Source organism: Megalops cyprinoides, chromosome 12 (genome assembly GCF_013368585.1).
Source record: "Megalops cyprinoides isolate fMegCyp1 chromosome 12, fMegCyp1.pri, whole genome shotgun sequence".
Lineage (NCBI taxonomy): Eukaryota > Metazoa > Chordata > Actinopteri > Elopiformes > Megalopidae > Megalops > Megalops cyprinoides.
The window spans coordinates 24,479,971-24,500,814 of record NC_050594.1 but is presented as its reverse complement, the minus strand read 5'-3'; the positions used below and the strand labels follow the sequence as shown (position 1 = coordinate 24,500,814).

The 20,844-nt window shown below is 37.5% G+C and overlaps 1 protein-coding gene across 18 annotated transcripts in view; it reads right to left on the bottom strand.

Moving 5' to 3' along the window:
• Positions 1–20,844, bottom strand: part of nrxn3a (neurexin 3a) — a 333,072-nt gene that overhangs the window by 191,916 nt on the left and 120,312 nt on the right. For 10 of the 18 annotated variants that reach the window (XR_005005354.1, XR_005005355.1, XM_036541921.1 and 7 more), the window contains 8 exons: positions 20,068–20,271; positions 17,520–17,546; positions 8,628–8,747; positions 7,795–8,176; positions 7,093–7,283; positions 5,439–5,612; positions 2,654–2,680; positions 320–439 (listed from right to left, as the gene is read on the bottom strand). Coding sequence is in view for 14 of the 18 variants with exons in the window: in XM_036541921.1 (XP_036397814.1) it covers positions 320–439; positions 2,654–2,680; positions 5,439–5,612; positions 7,093–7,283; positions 7,795–8,176; positions 8,628–8,747; positions 17,520–17,546; positions 20,068–20,271 (1,245 nt within the window). In the remaining 4 variants the exon portion in view is untranslated. The remainder of the gene's footprint in view (positions 1–319; positions 440–2,653; positions 2,681–5,438; positions 5,613–7,092; positions 7,284–7,794; positions 8,177–8,627; positions 8,748–17,519; positions 17,547–20,067; positions 20,272–20,844) is intronic. The other 8 variants (XR_005005356.1, XR_005005357.1, XM_036541930.1 and 5 more) reach the window with 1 other exon arrangement.

The following is a 20,844-nucleotide window of genomic DNA, read 5'->3' as shown; positions in this document are numbered from 1 at the left end:
TTTGTATGTATGTGAATGTCCTACTTGGTAGTCCTAACTGAGGAAGGTGCTTTTTAATGTTTTGGACTGTCAGGAATTAAAAGAAAGCAATCAATGCTTTAAATGTGCTCTTGCACTGATGTGTGCATACATCCACACCAATGCTTTCAATGTGCTCTTGCACTGATGTGTGCATACATCCACACATACACACACTCCAGGATCCACGCATACATCCTGGTGACGGAATATGAGCAGAACATACAGTACTAAAGTGGGTGCGCAGCTGAGATGGGTCCAGCTGCCTGGCCGACTTTAGGAGAGGAGGCAGAGTACTCACGGTCGTTGCACTGCGTGCCAGAGTAAGAGGTCATGGAGCAGTCGCAGGTGTAGTTCTCCCACTGCTGGATGCAGACGCCCATGTTGGCACAGGAGTCCTCCTGGCACGTAGTGCTAGGACCTATGGTGGCAAAGCAGAGGACTGTAGTAACAGGAAAGGGGTGCCGGCCAACTGTGTTAGGTGCCATGCAGGAGTGCACGTCAGTGGGGCATGCAGTCAGGTTAGTAGGTATCCAGACAATACTCTCAAAAGGTTAAAATACAAACTTAAAGACACGGCATTCCCTCCGAGTAGGTTTTAGTAATACTTATGGACGAACAAAAAAAAGTACTTTGACGCTTTCAACATGGCTTGTAATGAAGACCTCTGCAATTCATACAAGAGCTTGGCATGATTTTTTTCCCCTCCCCAGTGTTTAATGACAAACGTGAAAGATATAAAACAACATTATGCAAAGATACTACATGGATACAACATGATAAGAAGAAGACAGAACATTTTATAGCAAGATGTGCACATAGTTCAATATGTACATTTGTTATAAATGTTAACAGTGGTGTTCACACCGGGTGTGTATTTAATGCTCACCACCAATACACACACGTTCCATGTTTTTGGCACACTTCTCTTAGAGGGAATGCAGCAAATACAATACAAAACCATTTCAGCGGGAATAAAAAATACATTCCTACAGGAATTCCAGATTACCATGTGGAAAAAGATAACTGGAAGTAAACTGCCTTTAAATGCAACTCTTATGCAAGTAAAACAAAATTAGACAGCTAAAAGTGCATTTATTGTGTAATGCATAGTGCAATTAAGTTTTATTTTATGCGGTGTGTAAAACGATTCACTTCATGAAATATTTCGATTTCTTTTCAGAGAAGTGTCTTAAATTGAAAAGAACAGAAAATGGAAGTGTACCACTTTAGGCAACTTTAAATTTGTACATTTCAGCAAAATTCATCTCATTGAATAACTCCTTTCTGTCTTCTGTCTACAAACCATCTTAACAACAGCGACTCTGAATGTCATTTTATACTGAGAGATTCAAATTTAAAGATGAAGTAACTCTCAATTCTCAGATTTTTTCCCAATTCCAATTGGACTATATCCTTCATTAATAGCACTAAAATAGAACTGTAACTATACAATAAAACTGAGGTTTGTTTCGCACAAGCATGTTAAAGATCCAGTTATTGTATTAGTGTACAGCAACTTTGCAGAGCCCAATCTAATTCTGTTCAGCTGTGTTCTTTAAAATGGCAGGGAAGGTTTATTGCTTTCCAGCATGTCTTTCCATCAAGCTTGTCCATAATTGCAGTAATGTTCATACAGTGATCATGCATGATATCAGTCTGGACCCTGCACACTCTCCATCATTTGCCATCACAGAACTCCAGACTACCATATCACTGGTGGACAGTTACGGCCAAAATAAGTGAACAAGCTTGACTCGGGTTCAGGTAATAACTACAATGGTTGGCAAATTCCATTATTATTGTATTAATTAATAATCATACCAAATGACCATTGATATAAATAAGACTGAGTGTAAACAAACACTAACTTTATTCCACTGAGTAGAAAATGGCATGTCATTCACTGTGGTTAAGTGGTCAATAGTTGGCACCCTACCTTGCCACAAAGATTAACTGTTTCTAATGAGTAAAACTGAACTGCTGGTGAAGTCATCTTCACCTAAGAAGCAGAGATTGCATATACTTGCATACACTTTATTATTGATCATTATCCTACAATCATTAATTATGGTGGTCTTGGATTTGGGAAGCCGGCCAACTAAAAAGGAGCATGACGGAACTCACGATCGTGATTCAGCTTGCATGTTGGCTGCATGCTGAATAAATTAACTGTCAGCCTCGGCATTTCAAATTGAATTTGCAGGGCTCTCCTTTTAATTAGTGTGCTAATCATATTCTCCATCAGCGTTCCCCCTTTCCCCTCTAAAAGCAGCCCAGGAGCGGCCCGTGGTGATATAGTTAGCTAATGGAGTTTTCAACTCCAGCCAGGAGAGCCAAAATAACTCCCTCCGTTGAACATCATTAGCATAAAACAAGAACAAGACAAGATACAGAAAAACAAGATTTAGAGATATAATTACCCAGAACAGCTAATGTTTTATTAATGCCAACACTCAGACGTAATCATTATTTTTCCTATCTCGCTGCTATCCGCAACCTTTCGGCTGCATACTGAAATAATCCCAGCCATTTCAAGAAGTGAACCATTTCACACCCGGGCACTTTACGAGTGACACCAGACATTACACAGAGCAACTTTCAGCCAAGTTCAGAATGGAATTGAACCTTCTACCTTGTAGGTCAGCTTTGGTGAAACCAACTTTGTTAGCAAAAGAACAGAAAAGCGAAAAACAATAAAAAAGGTTAGTAGGTGGTCAATGATGTTAGTTAATAAAGCGATCGCTTTACTAACAGAAATGATCTGGTAGACACAATCCATCAAAAAGGTTTTCTAGGGTTTCCTTGACAAGGTTTCGGAGCTAGTCTACTGAACACAAACAAAATGGAGAATGTGATGCATCAAATGAAAACAATGTGGAAACAACTCCAGGTCAGGATTTAGTTGTCTCTACTTCAATCTCTCTCTAATTCACCCCTAATCTGCAACCTGTGAACCAGAAGAATGAGTATAGGCCTACTATGTGTGAATAACAATACAACTTGTGGATAGTATCCTATGTATACAGACTTTCCCCTGCTTGCCTATTTTGAGCATTTAGGCCAAATACCCAAGATACAGCAACCCCTTGCCTTTCAGGACACTGATGCAGCATTGCCATCTGCTGGCTGTTTGGTCATGATGCACCAAACTGCCTTCAGGGAAAAGTCTTCACCTGCAGTCCGGTGGCTGTGCGCAGCCTCCTGATCACAGTTCAGTTTTATCCATCACAAGAGGACACTGAGGGAGTTAATCTCTGTGTCACCCACATTTGTGCTATTCCCATCAATAATGTCATCATTTTTTTTCAGTGAGGTGGCCATCTTAAGAGAAATGCAATGAAGCAGTCTAATATTATAGGTTATGAACATTTACTTCATCAACACCTCTATGCAAAATACTATTTTCCTACCACCTCTGCATCAGCCTCACTCATCTGACCACAACAATACACAAGTCCCCTTGTTCTATTGTTTGTTTCACTGTCAGTACTGGTTTCATTTATCAGAGAGGTACTTTAAAACATAAAGGATAATTCAGCATGAAAACTACCCATGTATTACATAGCTTGGATCCCTTCATATTATAACGTTATACTTGAGATGATTTTTAATTTAATGGGTTACATTTCATCTACCACGATATTTCAAAACACACTGAGGCTGACATTCTCACACACAAAAAACACTACCCAGAGAATAAACACCAGTATTCTCATCACTTTTGCATGTGAAGGACATTATATAGCAGAGGACCAAACAAATCCAATTAAAAAACAGTTGTTTTATTCTAATTTTTTTCCCACAATATGTCACAGCACACACTGTCTATGTATGTAGTTAGTACTGCAATAATGTTAAAGGACAATCTTTGGAATACTAGATTGAGGAAGAATTAATGGAATTTTATTTATTTTATTTTGTCAGAGGATGAAAAGAAAATGTACAACAGTCAAAAATGTAGGTACATACTGAATGTTAAGGACCTTTCTGCCAACAAAAGTAATGACATGAAAAATGAAAACAAGTAAACTCAAGAAAGTAAAACAATGCAGACATATACATGATATAATAAACATGCTCAACTTAAAACATGTTTTTAAAAAAGTCAAACTTAACACAACAAAATACATGATGAAACCATGTAGAATAAAGCAAAGTCCAGGAATATGGCTATGAAAGAGATATAACCACGTAAACAAGCCAAATGCATTTGCTCCATTCATAATCTTTTTCTTGTTCTAATATCTTTTTTTGTCTTGTTTTGTGTTTTTTTAGAAAAGCCAGTTATAGTGCAAAGATCAGGTGTTCATATCTATAAAAAGTGTGAACACTATAAAAAACCTATGACTTCTTTGCACAGATGGTTTGCATGTAATATTTAAAAATGGATTGAAAACATACACTAAAACCTTTGGCATTTCAACTACCTACCAGTGTGCACAAAATCTATCACAATAAAATTCACAGAAGTGAACATTAAGTCAATCATCATCATACGCATGTTTTTATGCCCCAATTTAACATATTAACACATTTAACATATTTTTCATGGCCTGCCCAAAAAAGATGGATTGTGATGACATTGTTCCCAATGAATAAATGAGACAAACCAATTAAACAGTACGGATAACAATAAAGTTTCAAACAATTAAAATGCAGTCAAGTAAAAATTTAAATAAATAAATAGACTGATTCTGAAAAAGTTTGTTTTGGTATGTTTTTGTATAAATCCATTCCTGTTTGATTATGTTTTTTATTTGTCTATGATGTGCAAACTGATGAATACCCTTTTCACGTCAGAGGGTCTCATGTGCAACTTTAATTACTCCCAACATTTTGCTAAGAAACATTGCTTCTGTATGCCGTATCATATACTTAAGCAAAAACTATGCAAACGAGTTCATAAATGAAATAAAACAAACTTTCTCAAAAGTACAGAAACACATCAATGTGTCATTCAACTCCTAAAAAGCATAAAACCATGGACAAAACACATCTAATTCATCACGATTTTCAAAGTATAACACTGAATACTTTTCCAATCATTTTAGTGAAACACTAACGAATTGCGTTAAATGTGAAATGAGCTTTGCAATACTTCAATAATACTGCATATTAGCACAATCCTTTCCAGAATACTAAAGGAATGGGCAGCAGCAATAATCATTATGCTGTGTACAAATGGTAGCCCAACTGCACTGAGATGACCAGCGGTGCAATGGACGACACCATCACCATGTGACCAATGTGGCCAATAAGAACAAAAATGGAGCGACTTGGTTTTTAGCACACTGTGAGGGATGTGACAAGCAGAGTTAGTAAGATGGACTGGTGGCTGTATGAGTGGGTGGTGGAGCTACTGTTGGAGTTGATGAGGAAGAAGGGGCTCCTGGAACTAGAGTTGTAAGAGGGTATACCTTCGCATCCGCGCTCGATCTGTCCGCTGCGGAACAGCGCGTCATTGATCAGGTCCGGCAGGCGTCCGTTCAGGTCCACGGATGCCAGGCAGCCTTGGAAACCATCACGCGATGCAACGAGCTTGGGCAGGTTATTGTACATGCCTGGTCCCAGCCCAGCAATGAAGAGATCACCTATGAGCAGAGAAATAGAAAAAAAAACAGTCAGACCATGATAACAGGCAATATTACACTTTTACACATGTCTAAACTAATCCAACACATCGCATAAAAAGGTCAAGGTGGGGGCTCCCAAGTGGCTCAGTTGGAAAGGCACTTGGACTGAGTGTAACTTGAGCCATACGGCCTGATTTTGGAACTGGCTGTGTCCTCGGCTGACGATGGCTGGGAGCCCAAAGCAGTGGAAAAAACTGGCTACATTTTGCCAGGAATAGGGTGGGTAGGCTGGAGAGGCTTTCCTCAACCCACCGCTCTCAGGCACTCTGTGATTCGTCAAGAACCTGCACGTTTCTTGCATGGTATCAGTGGAGCAGTGACTATCTTCCAACTGATGCATACTTCACTATGGTGTACTCTGTGACTTTTAGTGTCCAGAACAGCCATTGGTTGTGTGTGAGTGTAACAATTTAACACTTTCATCTCACTTTTGCACTCATGCACAAGTACAGAGGTTGTCATTGACACAAGCCTTATGTACAATTAGTAATTCCAGATAGGGTTGCGTGAATGGCCAAAAACATAAAAAGACCAAGGTGGTCATTCCGAAATCTAAGTTATTTGAAACGAAAGAGGCATGTGACAATACAGTAAAATCACAATTATTAGATACAGCGGGAGATTAAAACTATTTCATGTTGATTAAGCACACCTTCACTGTTGTGCATTTTACAGGAAGCAAGTTGGTGACAGCAGTCATGCCAAATGTAGTATAGTCCTCCGGTGCATGTGTGCCTATTTCTAAATCTCCAGGCCACATCTATACATATAAGCTCAGAGTAATGTCTGTTCTGGTTTCAGAAGTAAGGGGAGCTATTAGAGGAAGATCTGTTCTTTATTAAAACACACCTGCACTGTCATTCTGAAATATGAAATGAAAACTTACAGTAGGTGACACTCTTGAGGACACAAGAGGTTAGTAATTTCAGATCTTTAGATCTTGGTGAGCTATAAGTCTGTTACACCCTGTAACCATGCAGTGCTAACACTGACCAAACTAATCAGTGAGTTGCATGTTTATGCTGGGGGCTGGTGTCATTTAATTTACATACTGCAATTTAACTTGCTGTCCTTACCTACTTGGTAATTTACCTCAACCTGCAATGCAATGATAGCCTGGTACTGTGATGGAAACCATTCTTACTTTATACTGTCACCATGTCACTGATTTCATTATCTTATTTTAACAGGGTCGATAAGCAATTACTGGCAATTTTTATGAATAGCACCACAAATGTTCCAGCTACACTGTCAAATCATAATAATGTATAAATTATTCAAACACATTAATCATTTATTTCATGGTGTTTGTATGATGTACATCTGTGCTGTGTTAAATCAATCCCTTATTCATCATGACAGAAATATTAATGTGTGACTCTTCTATAAAAAAGAGTTAAGACAGAAAAGGAGGTAATTGATCAATGTCTTGGCTCACCTTTCAGGTCCAGGTTTTTGGCACCATTCACAACTTGACTCACAGCCTTGGCATCCACCTTCAGGGTGTGTATGTTGCTGTTGTCCCTGGTGATGACCACATTGTGCCACTGGTTGTCATGGAGAGCCCTGTCGCTGTTTCCCTTGATGACGTTGGGCCCATTGCCCAGGTCGAACACATAGTGGATGTACCTGCAGGACAAGAAAATGAGAGTGATCATCAGGCCATTAAAGCCATTCAGAGCACTCTGCTTCAATGGTAAAATGGCCTCATTAGTATGCTCTCCACACCGCGCACGCTTGCAGTAGAACGGTGACCCCAGCTTATTTCTCACCATTATCAGACAGAATGTATCACTTACCTCAAGCTTTTTTGCAGCTTGGCTGAAATGAGCAAAATGCAGAATGGCAATCGGACGTAAACATGCTACAGCTACAGTGAGTGCACACTCCAACAGTTCGGGGAAGCCATTTTGTGCAGAAGCGGCTTTGATGGAACGCAAATCCTTGCAAATTGTTCTCTTTCATTTGAAACAACACAGCCTTTCCTGGTAAAAGCTTTCATCTGCACTCGACTAAACACTGAGGGAGGGATTGGTAACCTGCCAAATAAATTGTTAAAACAATCCATTTCAGTTTTTTTCCCCTGTCAAACAGACACAGCGGATGAGGACAAGCGTCCCCATCTCCGGACTTATCTTACCCTTTTACCAGCTCAACGGCGATGAAATCGTTGCCGTCCCCGCTGTTGAAGAGGATGAAGCCATCCGGGGAGGTGGTTTTGAACTGGAAAAAGAGGTGCATGGAGGTGTAGGCCTGCAGCGTGGCCAGGCTCAGGTAGCTGCTCTTGGACTTGAAGGTGACGGGGTCGGCGATGATGGAGCGCATGCCAAAGCGGGCGTTCAGCTCGCAGAAGTCAATGTCGCCATTCTTGCACAGGTCGATGTACAGCATGCCGTTGAACTTGAGGCTCTGCAGGTGGCCAATGAAGCTGGACGGGATGACGGAGACGAAGCGGCGCTCTGTCATGACGCCCGTCTCGATGTTGTGGAACTCCAGGCGCGTGTGGTCGCCTGCCATTTGACCTGAGGCCGAGAGGGAGACAAAACGCCACTGTGACCCCTGGTCAAAGGCAGTCCACTGCCTGTATGAGTGGAAAGGAGCACTGCAGTATCACTGCTTGTTAATGGATTTTTAAGAAATAAGCTTTACATTTGAAGAAAAAAATTGCACTCATTAAGAGCAGTGCTATTTCTGCAAATCGAATGGAGTCTATGCAGTTAAAGAATCTTGCAACTACGACAAACTTTCACACAGGTACACTACTTCTTGCTGTAGTGTACCTCATTCTAACATGTATAAGCAATAGCCGTTATATTAAGACACTATAAATAAATATGATTCCAAAGTAACATAACAAAAACTACTTTCATTTAACAGCTTTCAGATCAGGCCACAGCTTTACACATTTTACCCGTACAAGAATTCAAAGTGGAGACATTGCGCTGTCTACAGAAATAAGACCAAGGGAAGTACCTTCGGCTACGTCATCGTCAACTGTGAGCTTGTAGCTTTTACCCCGCCGAACCACACGGACTGTATGCCACTCATTATCATTCAGTTTATTTCCAGCATACAGTGTCTCTGGTCCTTTGCCTGAGAACGATGGTTGGTTACAAAGTTAATGCCATCCTACAGTTCAAACCAAACCTTTGTTTTCCATTAACCAAAGGGAGAGTTCATTCTTGTATATACAGTATTGTAGTTTTGGATTGAACTTTGAACATTGAAATATGCTAATCCGCTACAGATCCAAGAATACATGTTCAGATTTCTATCTTCTCAATTTCTATAGCCTTCACACACCCATAAAAATGTTTCAGTTTTGACTTCAAAATTTTTATGTCTTCAAAAATTACAGAGTAGTGTGTGTGTATGTCTCACCCACATTTGAAAACAAAGGTTTGGTTATGCTTCAAAAATAGAAAATTCAGTTAGAGTTTTCATTAAATATCACCAAGAACTTGCAAATGTTTCTACTAATGGTAATTTTTCATGGTCTTAACATGGTCTTTCTCTGTTTCAACCAAAAGTGTATACTGACTAATTTATACTTAGAATAGGGTTTTTAATGTAGAAATCAGTCTATCAAGCAAGTTAAAACAGCTTTTACTCATAATGAGGTCTTGAAATACCTTTCTTCTGCAGCTTGTCAATTGTCAGCATTTCTGCTCGTAAGCCAACAACAAAAGTAACATATTTTACATCATTCATGAACATGCTTAATTCTTTAAAGACAGGCTTCCAACTGTTCACACTATTCCATTTTAATTAGATAAATTATCTATAAATGTATGTTCAGTGAGGTTGTTTTGATATTTTAAAAGCATTGTTCACATTTATTTGCCATAATTTATGGAAGTATTTTCTTTGAGTGCTGTTTCTCTTGAATTTTGTCATTAAAAAGAAGAAATTAAAAGGAAGAATTAAAGCACATATTGCATCTATAGCAGACCATACATCTTATTAAATTTGTGCTCACGCATGAATCACAGCACACTGGGCCATCAGGAAGACATTTCAAAAATACATGCTTAATCCATCCCTAACGGATAGTTGTTATTACCATGCATATTATAATTGTAAACCCACAGAACAACAGAAAATAGTTTTTTTTCTTGTATTCATCAGCCTGATGTTTTTCACAATAAAATAAATTATTTTATTATTAAAATATAACAAATATTGTATTATATCTAGCATTATATTTCACTAATAAGAGCTGACAAGCAGCTTTCATCAGACACAGCTTTCCACCATACTCACCACACTAATTTACAGTATTTAGCTTTTAAAGAAAAGGACATTTCATTGTGCATTATCCAACCTGTACAACAGGCAAACTATAACAACAGCAACCAATACATCATTTATTATCATCAAGTAATTTATCATAATTAACACCTTAATTAGAAATGTGTCATACTTTAACATATGCTAATTGATATAGAAAATGTCGCAATGCTGTAATTAAAGACTAGTATATTTTTGGCTGCATCTGTTTAGTGTTTACTGTTTATATTTCTCAAACTCAAAAAAAATGAGAATGAGGTACTTCCATAAAATCAGTTTGTACTACTTGAATATGAAATGAAATGAATATGAATTTCTAATACACGGCCTCTAAGGAATTTGGAACATGTATACCTCCTTATAGACCTATAGACTACAGACTACACACTCATGGAGGTGGTAGTAGTGTGTGTGTGTGTGTGTGTGTATGGGGGGGCACTGCATTAAACAGGTCAACAGGTGTACCCCACTGCAGTCAAAACTGCAGGTGCAAAAACTGTCTGTTTTCAGCTTCAACTTGGGCTACTTATAGGTTATAGCTAACATGTTCATTGTACTTGTATGGCTGATCACATTACAGGCAAAGTGCCTTTCTCAAGAGTACAAAGAGCAGTGCCCCACCTGGGAACCTGCATCCTTCTAGCTACCAGCCCAGTCCTTTAACCACTACACAGCACTACCACGAATTAACACTTTGCTAGCAAAAGCGTAAAATTCTTTAACCAATCAACTTCAGGTGAAAGCCGGATACTCTAAAACTGCACATTACTGCCACAAAATGACTACAAGTTCTTCAGTATACCTTTGTCGAAACTGTTTAATTTGATGCTGCTTTTATGGTGAATTAGTCCTCAGCCAGTTTTCAGATTATATTTGTAATAAACAGGCTCTCGCTGATGAATTAAACCACTTCCGAGCCAGCGAATCTGTGTGACATGTACGTATGCTGACAAGAGAGGCTGTAGATTATCACACTGCCGTGCAAAGCACATTGGCAATTCAGAGCATAAAAATGTTTTAATGGGAAAAAATGATTGATTTAATACCATGACACTCCATTAACTCAATACACTGCTTGAGTTGACTGCCTCAAACTGGAAAATCTTGCCATAAAAAGGAAATGGGTAAAAAACAAGAAGTTCTTAAGCGCATTAAAAAATGCCTGTCAGTATCGTCCCTTAAACCTTCCTGCATATATCTGAATTACCCCCACAGTAAATGAGAGTTGAATAAATTATTGCATATTCATGATAAGGCAATATAATTTGTAAATGTATGCATACTCTCTGGGGAAAAAAAAGTTAATGTTCAGTCAAGTCATGTTTGGCAAGGCAATTACAAAACATTCAACGAAACACAATATTAATTGTTGTAGTTGGTGGCTCGGCGCACCACAAGCAAACTAATCAAAATCTCAGTTGGGTATTTTGAAAACAAATATAATTAAAACAGTTATAATTACAAACTCAACAAAACTGTCTGGCAAACAAAATTCAGGAGATATGGGGGACAAGATTTTAGGTCGTCATTCACACAACAGACATGTGCACTATATAGATTGTATAAAAGGTCTGGCAGATAGTAAGAGAGGTAATCGATGGACAAAGAGACTATAGCTAAAAGCAAGGCTGCCCCAGATAACCTACGCTGTAGTCTACAGTGACTACGCTCAAACAAAACAAAGGCTGTGAGGGGACAGAAATACAGTGGTGACTGACCATACGGTTAAATTACGAAAGCACCTGTCATGGCCTGAATCTTTCTCCGTGGGTGTCTTCTTCTAAAAATAAAAAATGTTCAAACACGATTTTATCAACCTACCATCAAGGAACAGCTTTTCCTCCAGCTGTGGCTAAATCTGGCCCTAGCTGAACATAAAATCCCTGCGTAGCTCAGAAGGATAAGGACACGCCTGGCAGTAGCATGGTTTTTTATGTCTTGCACTTGAAGTCTGGTATTCATTTTACATTTTTTTCAAGACACCTTACTCACGTCAGCTGAACATTCTCAAAGGTATTGATTGCTGATTTTTAATTGCTTTCAGTTGCAACAGAATACTGTCATTCACCTGCCACACAGCTGTGAGGATGTACTAATTGTCATAAAACTGTGCAATTAAAAAATAATTAAATAATGGGGAGAAAAATGTCTTAATGAAGTCTATTATCATTACAAGTAGACCTTGAAAAGTAATCGTCGAATGCGTTATTAATACACGTGCCTCTTGAGTGTTTGTTACGGACTTTGGCTGGAAACCATGTTATTGAGTCTGCTCTTCACAGGGGCTTAACCAGAATCAAAGGCTTCAATAAATCTCCCTGATCTAAGAGAGCGACGCTTCCTGACTGTTTCCAAATGACCTGGATTCAACTTGTCAGAGAGAGGATTATTACCAGGGACAACTCAACATTTTCTCCTTCTGCAATAAACTGCATGCTTCTGCAAGAGGCCTGACAAACAACCTCCTACAGACTCCTTTCTAATAACACAAAGGCTACACACAAAAATTCAGGAGCGTATCTTTACAACTTAAAATAACCAATCAGTTTACACTAAATAATCACATTTATCTCCACAATTATTTTACTTGTAACCAGCAACACTTAAACACCAGCAACACTTAAATTTCAATATCTTGGCTTCATAATTACGTGTGTAGTGACAAACTGTGTCATTCTGTATCCACAGCTGTTTGCATTATACATGTCTGTGCATAGTAAGTTAATCCAAACAGGCTGAGAATTCCAAAAGGGTGTCTATTAATAGCAATAATACAATATCACACGCCTTCTTTGGAAAGATTGCTATGATTAACCTATTTAAACACGAATAAACTCACTAGAGGTGCATTTAATTATGCACATGATTGTATGTGTGCAAACTAATGAGAATGTTAATGTTAATGTAAGCTGTTTCGCCCATGGATATAGCTTACACAAACAAACAGTATATTGTGACCAACAAAAAATGGACTTACCATAAGGACTATCCATATATTACGGACTGGTGATGAGCCATGTCAGGCCCAACATACAAAACAACAATATCTTATTTTGTTGAAGCCTGGCAAACCTCACATGCTTTCTGGTTATGGTTCTGATAGCTAGGTTAGACAATGGACACGTTAAATATTGTAAAATACCAGCATACTGCAAGATATGTATAGCTATGTCTAGGTACCTTACTCAAACTAATAAACTTAATACAAATTGCATTGAGGTAAACAGTATTGTAACTTAATCTCCACCCCAGGCAGCTGGCAAGCTTCAGTGTTTTTGGGGTAATTAAAACCACCTAACAGTACTAGCAGTAGCCGCTACCTAGCTACATTTGTTTCTGTATACTTACCTGCCTGTTTATCGAATTCGCTACAAAAGTAATGGAGATTCATGTCATTCTTTCCAATTCTCAATCAGTAGAGTAAAAAAAAAAAAAATCCTTAATGTATTTTTGGCTGAACATGCCTCAGGTAAAATCAGCAATAATGGACAATTAGAGTGCATATAAATGGACAGTCACATGCAGTGCATAGAACCCAAAGTTTCCCATGCATTGCACCCAAAGCAATATTTCAGTCCATTTATGCACATATGCATATTTAAAATGAAGTGGAATCAGACTCTTTACAAATAAAAGGAAGTGATGGAATAATATCCTGAGACAAATTGGCAGCATGTAAAATGCAAAATGCTAAGTATTTCTCTTCTATTTTTTTCATCCAATAATTACAAGTATTGACATTATTCTTGCCTTGATCTACAAATCTGTACAGTAAGCCATAAAGAATGCCCAGTTTTTAAATAAATTAAGATCTGTGTAATTTCTTAAAATAACCCACAATGAGATGAGCGTCTTGCCCTTTTCTTCAAACAAAAAAGTACACCATTAACTTAGACCCAACAGAGGACTACACTTTTAACCAAAAAGCAACATATCTAATACTACGGTGAGCTGAAACAAAATGCCCTGTTTTCTGAAGCATCTGAGTATTTCTATAAGACAATACCATCATGATGGTAAGTTAGGTTAGGTAACACTGCACCCAGGTCATGTTTATGGCTGTCATACATGCATGCACACATGCAATGTTGTGGTTTCAGAAGGTGGAGAAGAAAATGCAGTTTGAGCAAAAAACTAGAAACACTGAAGCAAGTTGACTCTTCTTTCCAATCTTCCCAGTGTAGAACTAAATGTATGTGGCTATGTGGCTAAATGTATGTGGCTAGCAATGCATCATGTAAAAAACATATTAATTGCCTCTGCAAACAATTGTAACACATATGCATGCTACTACTGTAGATCAAAATACTACTATTTGTGTTTGATTTACATGTAAAAGCCATTTGCTATTAGACTAATCGCACAAAAGACATTTTTTCCAATCACAATTGCAACGTCAAATTTTCCCCCATCAAAAAGCAACATTAACATTCTAGTGTTATGTGTGAAACTATACACACAATGAGGCTGTGTAATTTTACAAATAAATGACACTAGATATGGAGCGCTCCATAAAACAGTTCACGGGGCTATTCAGCCATTGAAATGGACTTTTCACCTTGGTACTTGAAAAATGCCTTTCCAGTCCTACTCAGAAAGGTGCGTGTGGGAGAGAGATATTAATAACACACCAAACCAGATAGTTCATTACTAGTACATTGCAATTACCATCATTGATCTCAGTAATGGAAATTAACAACTGGCTGAAGTACAGGAGTAAGACTAATCAAGCACAACGCCAGCCACTGGCATAACAATCTGTCCAGTCCTTTTGTAGCATGATCGATGGCAGCTGTTTACATTGCGCGTTCTGCTGTATGATTACACACTTCTGAGGAGCACAACGTACACTTGGTCTGACAGGCACTGCGGCTGATGCTGTATTGCACCTTCCCACAAAGCGAACCTGTTCCCTGCAATGCTGTTTTTCTGTCTCCCTGGTCCTCTTCTCTTTTCAGCGCAAACAGCTTGATAAATATCTGTGACATATGTGAATGCAGGGGGGAAAATCTGAACCAGGCAAGCTGAATCTGCATTTATCCTGAACATGCAAGAGTCTGGAACTCCATCAACACAGTGGACAGACTAGTTGTGCATTTCACCACTATTATGGCTCTACATAAATGATGAAATCCAATCATCATCCAAAATTCATGTTCATCCTAGCATTTTTATGATGCCTGTAATGCACTGTCCATTAAAATTTTAGCTGCATATGTATCACTTCATCATACTGTTAATTTTGATAATTATGTTTGTGGAGCTTACAATACTTAATACAGACTTCTGATTTTCAGTATCATGACGTTAGTTATATTAAAATTGATTACATTAAAAAGATTATCTTTGCATTTCATGCTTTTCAAATGGTTATTACAAATAATCAGTCATTTTTGTGTCTTTTTGAATTACTTTAGTAGCATTGCCATTAATAAAATAATTGTAACTTAAAGTATATAATATTAATAAATGTAAAAGCAAAAAGAAATCTTACCTCATTAAGAGAGAAAAATAGTTAGTACGACATAATTAGATATGTATACCACAACAAACATTTATATTTGCAGGTTATGATTTGAGTAGTGTGTTCAGGGTAAACCCTAATTTTTTAAAAGGCAATATTTTCAAACAAGCATTGAAGGTTTCAAAGACCTATTCATGAGTAAAAGCAGTTAATTCTGGTTTAAAAAACAATGAAATACCTCACTCCCACTGCAGATCAGATGACAAATTATAAAAGACAATATGGAAACTTCAGGTACCTGCATACTGAGGATGAATTAATGCTGAAAGACTGTAGAGCTACATTATCAAAATGCAAACAGAGCTCAACACCACAAAAAATCTGTGGTACGTTTCTTCACCTATAGCAGATATTTGCAATGGAAATAACCAAAAATCAGTTCAATTTAGAGGTGTATTCATTCAGGACTAACCCCATCATTTTTGATTTGCATCTGTTGTAGAATGAAAACTCCTGAACTTTTAATTTTTTTTTGTAATTGTTTTCCAGTTTTCATTTAAATTGTGCACCTACTATGAACAAAAATAGTCAATATAGTAATCAACTTGTACAGGTAAAACTGAACTACAGGTAAGTGTTAGGTAATAAGCATTATTCTCTGCTGGTTGGATTGGAAGCAGGTAAGCATGTGTGTAGATGCATTTATTTCTGGTACAAATATACATGCAATTTGCCACAAAAGTGAACAACAAGGTAGTCTGCAATCAGATGTGTAGAAAACCAAAAGTATGTTTCTTGTATGTACCTTGAGAACCTTTTTATGTTCTCCCTTGAAAATATAAAAATGCTCTTAAGTCTCCATCTGACCAGGACATGTTAAGAATAAAAATATCAGTGCCACAAGGAGGAAAGCACAAAGCAATATTCAAGCATAGCATTCACATAGGCACAACAGAGTACTAAGGTTCAGCAAAATGTGACGAAAACATTTTTTGTGTGCCTTGTGCTTCTTCGGACCTTCCCAATTACAATATCTAGTGTATTACCTTTGACTGTCCTCTAATGTTAGATTTTAGCTATGCATCAAGAGCACAAACAAAATACGTGCATGTTTTTTTTTCTGTTTTCTAAAATGTCAAATTATCTCTTGTCCTAATATTTTAAAGTACACAGAAAAATAAAAAAAGTAAAAATAAACAAATAAATAACTATTTCCATTTTCCTCCTTTTTGTTGTTTTAAAAATGACTTCCCAGATTATTCCTCTTCAGATAAAACCAGAAAATGATGGGTCTTATTTGTAGACAAGTGGTCCTTTGGTATAACTGCAATTTTTCGATACCATGTGATGAAGCTCTGTCTGCATGTGAAAAATACACTTAGTTTACTTCATACAGGCATAGATAAGAGGAATGGTGACTTAATAATCTGAATTGTCACTTAGAGGTTTCCTTTAGACCAAAATATTTTATTTTCTGAGATAATACACTGTTAGCGGTGCACTATGCTAGACATTTAAAATCCTAACATTACCTCCTTATACTGTATTTCCTTGGCACTTATTTTCTTGTGTTGCTATTTGCAAGTCTGAATGCTGGCATATCTAAAACTAAATGAGCATAGTTACTTCTACATACGTCATGTTTATTTTGTCCAGAGAGTAAAAAGACTAAGAAGGCTATGAATGAGATATGAAATCAGAAGAAAATGTAGATGCATGTCAGCATCAATTGATCTAATGTGGTAATAAAGATAATAAAGACAACAACATTATTGGAAATATTTTAAACAAAAGGATGCCATATTCCGAAAGTGATGTGCATCATTTATCTGTTATAAATTTGCTTCCTTCTCCTTATCCAAACGTATAAGATGAATGGATTCTCAATTATTCTACTATAGTAAAGCAAGTACAGAAAACACATGACTGAATTTCTTATAGATAATTAAGTCACCATCATTCCTCTAGTTTTAATTTTCAATTTAGCATTTGTTTTCCTCTTATCAAAAAGAAACAAACATTTTAACATGTAATGGAAACAGTGTAATAGACTGCAAACATTCCTTTAGAAGATTTATCAAGAACAAAATGAAACTTGAGTATTAACTTACTGGAGTTACAGTTTATCCTGATACAGTCTAGATGGGGAAGAATAAATGAAAGATGAAATTGCATCCTTCAAGGTTACAGCTGCAGACATCCAATAACAAGAATTCCACCCTTCCGGGGACGGCCACATGCAGGACGGCGGCCATTTTATATGTGATTGTTATGGTCATTACTTTAACACAAGAAGATTAGGGCTAATTAAATCCAATCTGGAACCAATTTGAGGCCTGGACAATAAGCGTCCTTAAATCAACATTCCAATCGATTTAGAGCATAAAGATTTCACAGGTAGTTTTCTATGCAGCATAGAAAACTTGGTTTCCTGTAATCATAAAATGGCCACTTGTAGTTCACTAACCACATGGATTCACAAACCCAGATTATAAGAGATGTCATTTTGGATTTTGCTTACAACTCAAAGACTTCAGCCCCAAAAGGTATCACACCAGCTTCTTGACTAAACAGGCTACTAAAACATATGTCTGATTTTTATCAAGAAAACGGTGTAAATTATCAATCTTGGAGCCATAAATCTTTGAAATACTACTGTATAAAATTTGTCAGACTTGTATTATTCCGTTTTGTGGTGCTGTTTTGAGGTACAGACGAGACAACTACTGAGATATGAAATGAACTGCTATCACGCTGGAGTGGTTATTAAACCTCAGCTTTCAAAAGTGTAACTGTTAATCTAAATAAAAACATTACAAAGTATGTGCAGAATATATACATACTCTGCACCCACTTTTAATGTTTTGAGTTCATATTGTACATTTTCATATATACACACACAACTGACCTAAAACAAACCCTGCTTTGATTAGTACAGAAATATCTGCATGGCTGATTGTTGCAGACAAAATAAGTGTAATTTAATTTAGGATTAAAGGTGAACTGAGACTAAGGGGAAACTGAGGTGATAATCTGGGTTGGGCTCCATGTAGCTAGGCTCATCATGTGTCGTCAACCGCAACAGAAAAGTGGGAGCAAACAGCCTCGATCCAATTAGCACCAGCACCATGCAGTGGCCACTATACCCTCCTGGAAGAGTTGAGTCTTTCAGATATTTACCCTGACTGTAAAATTCATTACATAAATAGTCCAAATACTGTAGTATTCTGTCCCAGGATGAATTCTACTGCAAATTACTTGTATGTAGAGATGAAATAATTTTAAAATGTTGTTTTCTCATGCTTTAAAAGTAAGCCTTTCCAAAGTTAATGAGAAGCTAACTAGTGATTTTTGTCTCAATAAGAGTTCTTTATTAAGTAATTATTGCAGTACATTAAGTTGCATCTAACGTGTGAATGGACTGCAGAAAACTAGTAATATTAGATAAGTCTAAAACATGAGCTGTGTGGCATACACTTAAAATAACAGTCATCACTGACAAGTACAATATTCATTGATAATTAGAACACACAGCATTTTTTATAAAGTTTGCTGTGGTTTATAGATATTATGTGAAAATCATAAATCTATTGACAGAAAATGGCAAATGCTCTTAGTGTTTCCTCTTGTACCTAACAAGTATGTAAAGGTGATAAGGGCATAAAGTGATGACTGCCAAGGCCTATATAACTGTATTAATTGTGGTATTCATAAGATGTATTTTATGAATATGTCTGGAACTTCTTTCCTTTTTGTAACACTGGCATGTGTTTGGAAAAAAGAGAGAAGGTGAAACGCCACCAGCTGCAGGTGAAGCTGAGAGCTCTGTTCTCGGGCTGTTTGCCGACCGGGCCGCAGGCTTGGGGCCTTTGAAGGGGTGAATACCATCTTTTGACATAGCATGGCAGATGTCTTTTATAGCTAGGGAATGCTATAAGGGATATATGTATCCAGTAAAATAGAATAAGAAACAAAATAACTCAAAGCAACTTGAACCAAACTGAGACAGGAAATGAAAGTATTAGAAACATCTGAGAAATCATATTCCATTGAGACTTTTGTTAGATGACAAGCAAAAGAAAATAAACAATAAGTAGACATTTAGAAAGTCACAGCACTTGAAATTTTTGTCTAACAATGAGATAAAAACATATTTTTTTAAAAAAGGGTTCATTCCTCTATTGAAAATGCATAGCATTTCAAAATCATGTTCATACTATGGGTGAACTTTTATGTTTACATTTCTTGTTTTAGTACTGTGACTATCCCAAACATACTTTTTCCTAGTGTTGTGGAAATGAACATGAGTATATCTGTTCAAAAGATGGGCCAAACAGCGTGTTTATATAGGCCACCACTTTTTGGTTAGAGATAGATAAATAAAATAAGAAAAAACATCAAATCTATAAATTAATATAGACTATAGAAAAGGAGGTTAATAATAAACAATAAACAAACCAACCAGTATTTAACACATAGATCACATAATCCCATGCAATTAGAACGATTATCTTGTGTGATAAAGTATATACTAGGTTTACCATTATCAAAATAAAACGAAAAGACAGAACAGACAGAAAAAGAAAAGAAAAGGAACTGAAAAACCAGCGGAAGGAAAGACAGCAGCTTCCTGCGGGGAGGAGGATGGGCATACGATACCTAGGTTGACCGTCAGTTTGACGCGGCCGCCGTCCAGCTCGAGGCGCAGCGTGTCGGCCGAGTCGCGGGACGTGGTGGCCATCAGCAGGCCGTATGCCCGCTGGGACATGAAGCGCAGCGACACGTCCTCGGCCTCCGTGTGCATGACCATGGGCATCACCACCTTCATGTACATGCTCCCGTCATAGCTCAGGATGGAGGCCTCTGCAGAGGGAGGGAGAGTGGAGAGCACGTTTCAGGGAAGGAGGAGGACATACTGCTCCTCCAGCACATTTATACAGTGAGGACAGCTAGTCTGAAGTCACATGAAGCGTGCAAGATACTGGCAGTGCATCAAACTCGCATGTCAGTTTTTTTAACACCATGATAAAAACAACACAATTAATTTGTAAGGCCAGTATTAATATTTGATGGTGTTAGGTCCCTTGTGGGCAGATAGAATGGCTCTTTCACACAGTGGAACATGGACAGAGGATTTTTTTTATGGAATCAGACGATGTTGGTGCTGCAAACATGCTGAACATATGGAAGTTATTTATGTGACAGTGTGTCACCAGTGGTATAAACATTTGCTTTTTTCATTTATCTCTTTTCAAAGCCATACAAATAAGCCTGAAATAAAAGTCCACAGACAAATTCTCATTACTAAGATAGGCAGGCATATTAGCAATAATGCAATGAAGTAAACACACAAACATAAACCAGAAAATATTACAGACTTCCAAGCAACATGAAATAATTTGAGACATGATCGACATGACTACCAACAGAGCCAAT